The sequence below is a fragment of the Drosophila melanogaster genome, chromosome 3L (genome assembly GCF_000001215.4).
Source record: "Drosophila melanogaster chromosome 3L".
Taxonomy (NCBI): domain Eukaryota; kingdom Metazoa; phylum Arthropoda; class Insecta; order Diptera; family Drosophilidae; genus Drosophila; species Drosophila melanogaster.
In genome coordinates, this window is record NT_037436.4 from 1,568,654 (window position 1) to 1,576,337 (window position 7,684).

Here is a 7,684-nt window from a genome sequence, read left to right on the forward strand (position 1 = left end):
GTGCAGCAGAAAAAAATCACTCCGAAGACCACGGGCACCCTGTGAGCAAAATATGAAGGGGTTTCTGAAATGCGATTTGGTTAATTGTTAAAAACAATTCTAATTCGTTAGTCACTATATGACGTTTATTTAAAACAATAAAGTAACCAAACAATTACATTTATTAACCTTTTAAATTTTAATATAATCTATGGTATATGTTGATCTTGCAAGATTGTGCTGGAGTATTGAACAATTGAACATTAACGAGTCTTAAATGTGCAAGTGCTACAAAATATTTTTCCCTGTTAATTTAATTGTTACTGCTAACTTAAGTTTGTTACCATATTAGTTGGAATTGCTTATGTTATTTTATCCGAAGTCAAGCGGAGCGCAAGTGATAAGATGCGCCTGTGCGCGTGATGCACAGTGTGAACACTTGTGGTATTTAATTAGCAAACGAAAAGAAAATAACTACGCAGCACTCCCACGCAAATACTGTAAAACATATGTTTCGGTATTTTTTATGTATTGGCACGCAGATTTTAGCGCTTAGTGTAGTTAGGTCACACACCAACACGATTCGTGCGTAGTTTTCATTTATTTTGCTCCGCTTTCCTTCGCTGTTTTCACACCCACGATCCGCGAAAAAAACATCCAGGAATCGTGTTCAAACATTGGCAAACATATTGCGTACCGCCGCGGCCATAAGTCAACCGCTGTAGGCCATTCTTTTAGCCCCAAACAAGAGCGACGACGTCAGTGGGCGACGCGACTGGCGTCAGGTGAAAAAAAGAAAGAAAAACGTATTGAGATTTGAAAATCTATATAAAACGGGTGCAGCGAAATTAAACGGAATTTGCAACTGTGAAAACGCTCTAAAGCGTGGAGAGTTGCATTTGAAAAAAGGTAATTAGCGTACCAATTAAAAAAGGAATTGTTCAGTTTGTGCGTGCAGGTTTTCTGCATGTGTGTGTGTTTGTGTAAAAGTTGTTTTCCCTGAAATGGCAGGTTGTGGATTACCCGATTCGATGACGAAATTATTGAGCTCGTTTTCTGTGTTTTCGTTGTTGTCAATGTACTTTTGCATTGATAAGCAAGGTGTTAGTGTACTTGTGTGTGTTTGTGTGTGCGTGAGTGGAAGAGCAATGAAGATAAGCTCGAGTCTTCTTCTTTCCCCACTCTCCAAAAGGTCGTTTCGCATATGGTTTATTGACGCTGCATATGTTTTTGTTTTTGCCTGAAATTCAATTTACCCACTGAAGCCCCACAGCAAGGCTTCCGACCTCCAACACACCCTGCTCCATAATTACCAACTTACCGCGCCTCCTTTTCCCTCACAATCATCGCAATATGGCTTTTACTCGTCTCTTGCCACCTTTGGAGACTCTTCTTCGCTTGGAGACTTTTGCTTGGCCAATTTCTGTGTATCTCCGCCAGCAGCAACTTGTTGTTGCTTCTTCTTTGTGCAGCTGATTGTGTTTCGCTTAGCCTTCTCTCACTCTTCTTCTGCCTCTTCTTTTGGCCATTTACTTCTGGCTTTCGGTGTCGCCGAGATTCGTAAGCAAATTTCAAGCGTTTAACATTTAACGCTTTGCGTTTTGCTCACAAATTCGAGTTCAACAATGCGAGTATTATTAACTTTTGCACGAGTTCGTGACTCATTCGTTATCATTAACGTGATTTTTATTCCCCTAATGGGAAACTCTTGTCAGCACAACTGGAATACTCACAATATACCATAAGTATTCAAAACATCCAAAGAGTTTTTATATTTGAATACCATTTCTGGAGATAAAATGACTCTATAATCACAAAATATCCCATTTGTTAAAACTAAATCATAAAAAAAGGTGTTTATTACACCTTTTTTTTGTTAAGTTTATTAAGTTTTTAGTGTTTCCCAACCCTTTAGTGGTGAGTCAGTGTTTCGAGCTATCTTGTACTTGATGTTATTAAAAATGATTGGTAAAGGCACTCCTCAAAAAAAGAGTTTTTTTTTTAAATGGTGTTGAATAAATAATATCGGAATTTACCATGGGCGATACCCTTTTTTCCCACTGTTCAGCAAGGAACTTTGACATTTCATTTTACTTCCTGTTCGTCATTTCCGATATTTTCAATTCTATTTCACTTCGATTTGTAGGTTTTGCCTTTTTGGAATATTAGAGTAAGTGGATTCCACGCAAGATTTTAACATTATTCTGTATTTCCCCCCTGTTTCCTCGAATGCTTATCGCATTTCTTGGCCCCCATAATCCTCTTGAACTGCCATATGTTTCCGTTCCACCAGAACTTTCAGTTTATTTGTATCCATTGCACTTTCGGTTATTTTTGTACGCACAATAGCATCGCTGCTCAAAAAGCTCCCCATTCGAGATTATTTAAAAAAAAAAACTTCACTCAAATGGACTCAAGATCTATCAAATATGTAATTCATTCTGCTTGCTTTGCACTCGCCTATTGATTGGTTGGCATTCCCAGGCGGGTGAAATCGATATGGAGCAGTTTGAAGTGACCCTGAGACAAGGTGGAAGGTGGGTGTGGAGGTGGCCATAACTTTCCTTGGCTGCGCCAGAGTCCATTATTAATATTGGATTGCGTGATGATCTAATGCGCGCGCCTCTGTCCCTCTGCTCCCAAAATCCCAACCCAATCCCGTTCACCACCCGCCGCCCGCCGCCAACTCTTTTGTTTGTTTTTGTTTTTGTTCCTGCTGCCGCTCCACATTCCCCACTTTGCTTCTTGCTGACCCAAATCCGTCCAAACATTGTTGCAGTGCTGTCACAAATTTTGGGGCAACATGGAAAAGATTCATAGAACACATATGAACTTATCAAGATAAGAACATTTTCATAATAAACCTTAAAAATCCATATTCCAGGGCAATAAAAACACACAGATATTAATGCACATACATAATGGATGTTTATTTAAAATCATAATTATTCAATGACTATTATTCAACATCTTGCACATGACTGGATTCACAATTTCTGACCAAGCGTGTTGTTTAAACCTTTATATAAGTGCGAATAATTCGAAAGCATATGAAAATACAAAGAAATAATTCACTAATGAATTTAGATTATGAGTTAGGAGCTTGAATAAATCAGGTGTAACTATAATATAGCTAAGAGCGCAGCACAGCAGTGCTGAAATGGGGTTTCGTGTCTCTGAGTAAGAATGTCATTTTCGGAGCAATGTTCGTGTGAAAGTCGAGACGAGAACGTAAACATTTTGCCTGCCTAGCTGTCTGTGCTGAGCACTTCAACTGGCCGCACAATAGCTCCTGAACCTAGCCCAGTTACACCCACGCTAATCGGTCTTCCTCGTTCTGGATTCCATTGCAGCATGAGCACAACCGCCGCCAGTCTCATCGAGGCGGCTCTAAATGCCAGTAGTGGAAACGCCACGGCTACAACTGCGGGATCGCTTGAGGCTACAGGGAAGCCCAACTACGTGGTGCAGGTAAAGAACACTCCGATGAGCACGCCGCTGGACCCGCTGCTCCACGTGGGCGATGGCATCTTCCTGCAGACAAAGACCGCCCAGGTTCTAGCTGGGGTGTGCGTCTGGGCCGCCCTCTTCATCACATGTCAACAGGTGAGTTAAGGCGTCATTGGTCTGAGTTGTGTACTAATGGATATCTTTGGCAGATCTACCAGCACCTGCGCTGGTACACGAATCCACAGGAGCAGCGCTGGATCGTGCGCATTTTGTTCATTGTGCCCATCTATGCCACATACTCCTGGATCAGTCTGCTTTTCTTCAACTCGGATAACGTTTACATCTACTTCTTTACGGTGCGCGACTGCTACGAAGGTTCGGCTGATTTGATTTTGAATGATTTTTGCCCATCGACTAATTGCTAACCCCATTTCCATCCAGCCTTTGTCATCTACAACTTCTTGTCGCTGTGCTATGAGTACCTGGGTGGCGAGGGCAATATTATGTCGGAGATTCGCGGCAAGCCCATCAAGACATCGTGCCTGTATGGCACCTGCTGTCTGAAGGGCAAGACCTACACGATTGGCTTCCTGCGCTTCTGCAAGCAGGCCACTCTGCAGTTCTGCCTGGTCAAGCCGCTGGTGGCCTTCATTATCATCTTTCTGCAGGCATTTGGCCACTACCACGATGGCGATTGGAGGTAATGTGGTTTATCTTTAATGACCCGCGTTATTGCATCTGAAATGGTGGCATAAAAACAACGAGCGTGCGCAATAAATTACCAACTGTAAACCAGTAAATCTGCCATTAAGTAACACTTTGCAAAAGAGAGAACTTATAGGTACATATCATTCCCACTAATAATATCTCCTTATCTAAATTGCAGTGCTGATGGCGGTTACATTTACATCACGATTATCTACAACATCTCCGTGTCGCTGGCGTTGTATGGCCTCTATCTGTTCTACTTCGCCACGCGTGATCTGCTGACTCCGTTCGAGCCCGTGCTAAAGTTCTGTACCATTAAGTCCGTCATCTTCTTGTCCTTCTGGCAGGGCGTGGGTCTGGCCATCCTGGAGAAGGCCAATGTTATCTCGCCCATTGTAGACAGTGCAGGCACTGTTACCGTGGAACCCGGTACCGTCTCCGCCGGATACCAGAACTTCTTCATCTGCATCGAAATGCTGTTCGCCGCCATCGCGCTGCGCTATGCATTCCCCTATCAGGTGAGTTTTGGAATGTCGGAGTGGGCTAGATTTTACGCAGCTATTTACGATTTTTGGTGATTAGATAGTGCTGACTTGAGTGCTTTTTTTCGGTTATTTCGGTGTTTATTAAGCGGCTTTCCTTACACTTGTTAGATATGTGAAAGGTATTCGTGTAATGCTGACTTGGCTAGAAGAAATCAGCTAAAACGAAGTGCTTGCAGTAAAAATAACTTAAATGTTGTATGCTCTTTGTAGGTCTACGCACGCAGCTGCATCAGCGATGGCCACGGACGGTCTGTCACCATGCAGTCCATTTCCAGCAGTCTTAAGGTAAGCTGGAATATTTCCCTGGGAATTCCCGTATCTAAAACTCCCGCAATCCTTCGCAGGAAACAATGAATCCCAAGGATATTATGACAGATGCTATACACAACTTCCATCCGCAGTACCAGCAGTACACGCAGTACAGCTCAGGTTGGTTTTTACTCGCTTTCTCGTCTTTTTAGCCCAACTTCTTCTCTTTGTGCTCTGTGTCTGTGGCATGTTCGTTCTTTTCATCGAGCCTGCTTAACTTATCTTATCTCTTGTGTTCGTCGCTCTCATTTAATGCATTTCGATGCGAATTTCCATTACCATTTCCATTCCATTATCGTTATGTTTTTCACACTTTTGTTTTTCTTTCTTGTTTTCTTATCTTTTGCAGAAGTAACCTCGGCTCAGCGTTACGAAAAGCTCTAAATCAATATCAAAAGCAAAACTCTAGCGATGCTCGCTACTAAACACTAATTGCAATCACAATTCCACATTTCCGAGCGGGACGCGATCCGAAAGCGAAGCAAACAAGTGTACTTATAGCCCTAGCGCCTTAGCCCTAGCTTAATGCCCCACAGTATCCCCCGAAACCAAGCTCAGAGAGGAAGATACGTACTAGGCCTAGTTACTTACTTACTCACTCCACAAAACGCTGAAAGCTGAACAGAAATTAACTTAGCCAGTCCATTGAGTTCAGGGCTTTTAGAGTTGCCTCTGCGTCTGTGTTTCTGTATTTCCTACGTTTACACTCTACACCTAAACTTAAGCGTTTTTTAAAACAACTTATTTAGACGTTAGCTATGTACGAAACGAACTATAATATTGTACAATATTATGTATTTGTAAACAAAGATTTTATTATACTGTATGCAACAATGGCAGTCGCTGAACAGGATTCCCCATTCAAGCGATCTTCAAGCTAGTTTCCCCTCAGCATTTATTTACGTGTTTCCGTTTCGCTCAAAGATACCAAAAACGAAGTTTTTCCTTCTTTTATTTTGATTTCCCCTTTTGACCACCCTTTTGTGATAAGCTCTCGTCGTCCTTCTATTTACTTCTGTTTGTAAATGTTTAAACCAATTGTATAAAATATCTAAAATACTTAGCAATAAATGTACGATAAGCTTGACAACTGTTTGCCTCGCCTCGTTTTCTTCGTTGCATGTTTATTGGCCTCTTTCCAACTATATATATCATATATCCGTGCCTCGATTAAGATTTTTATCGTAGAATTAACTAATAACTAAAATCTTCAGTAACATACTTAATCGAGGAATGGTTGTGACAAGCATGGCATGATCTAATGTTTCTTGTTAATAAGTTAGACCCTCGATCTGTGTGACCCGTAACGATTAAGTCCATTCCCTCCAATGAAACCCGCACAGGTGGCAAGAATTCCCGCGGCATTCGCGTCTCCAGCTACGATCCCGACGATCCCAGCTCGGGAGCAGCAGCTGGAGGCATGCAGGCGTCGCAGCCCACCAGCGGTGGATACGATGCGGTGGCCACTGGACCAGGATCTGGCGGCAACGGCGGCAGCAACTGCATGGCCTCAAAGACGCTGGGCAACCAGAGGAAGTTCCAGCCCGGCGGCCAGCGGGTGGCGACCATCAGCCAGAACTACAACGAGAAGACCATGCTGCTGAGCAGCGACGATGAGTACCAGTAGAGGAATGGAGAGATCGGGATCGATGGTCCCACTTATTGTTAACAAAATCGAGTCTTTCGTTCGGATCCGATTCGATTCGTTTCGTTTGGTCTATCCAGTGTGCTGATTCTGTCGCTTGTACAATAATCTTAGGTAGCCTAGCCGAGCAGCATCACACGACCCATTGGGCGGAAGATTAAAGATAACGTAATGATATACCCTGTAAAGTGGGGTGTGTGTGGCTAGAGAAGTGTAGTCTATGGATAAGTTCAGTACAATTTTTTTATTTTAATGGATGCACTTCTGCTTTAACCAATTTGATGATTTATATAGAGAATTTTGAAGCATTATCTATAGACTACAGTGGTCCACCACCCCAATACGACTTAATCTGCGCAAAGGTATTTTGTAATTTTACACCGCATATGTAATTTGATTCGCTTTGATTCCATTTATCTTGTGTACATTTGTCTGACAATTCAATTGTAAAGCGAACCAAAAAAAAAAAAACTGAACAGAAATCAAAACTAGCGAAAACCGAACTGCAAATGCACTTCTTGCGTCTCACGAACCGTCTACAGGCTGCTTCTACAATAAACTGGCGGAAAAGCTGAGGAAAATCTACACACAAATATATTTATAAGCCAAGGCTAATTTTTAAAGCATACTTAACACAATACATAGCTAACCTATAGCGAATTCGTTAGTTGAATGAATGAGACCAGGTCCAGAAACCAGTTTCCAAGTAATAGGACTATTTCCGGGCCCGAAGTGTATAAAAGAATTTTACCCTGTACAGAGAAAACGAGGTGCTCCAGACCATTGGCTGAAATCGGTCTGAAATCGGTCGAGAACAGTATTTTGATATCTAGCCAGGCTTCCCATCAAATTACGTGTGTTTCTGGACCAGCGTGGTGACCGGAACCGGAAGCAGAGCGTAAGAAACGTAGGAAACGTCAAATTATGTATAATTATCGGGGGCAAAGTGAAGGAAAACCAAGGCAGCAACGTTTTTATGTACATTTTTTTCGTTATTAATATGAAATGAGAATAAAGTAAATGTCATAAAGTACTCTAAATCCATTTA

General features: G+C 42.1%; 1 protein-coding gene across 4 annotated transcripts; it reads left to right on the forward strand.

The window, feature by feature from the left end:
* The first annotated feature begins 527 nt into the window (after positions 1 to 527).
* Tmep (Transmembrane endosomal protein) lies at positions 528 to 7,677 on the forward strand. 4 transcript variants are annotated; one of them, NM_001299970.1, is made up of 8 exons: positions 528 to 888; positions 3,333 to 3,585; positions 3,639 to 3,804; positions 3,871 to 4,129; positions 4,316 to 4,655; positions 4,893 to 4,967; positions 5,027 to 5,111; positions 6,335 to 7,677. In NM_001299970.1, the coding sequence occupies exons 2-8, from the start codon at positions 3,334 to 3,336 to the stop codon at positions 6,616 to 6,618; spliced, it is 1,461 nt and encodes a 486-aa protein (NP_001286899.1). In that variant the 5' UTR covers positions 528 to 888; position 3,333; the 3' UTR covers positions 6,619 to 7,677. The 4 variants fall into 4 exon arrangements, with proteins under 4 accessions (NP_001286899.1, NP_001097474.1, NP_647627.1 ...); NM_001104004.2 differs by having other exon boundaries at positions 6,335 to 6,967; NM_139370.4 differs by lacking the exon at positions 6,335 to 7,677 and adding an exon at positions 5,341 to 6,079.
* The last annotated feature ends 7 nt before the right edge of the window (positions 7,678 to 7,684 follow it).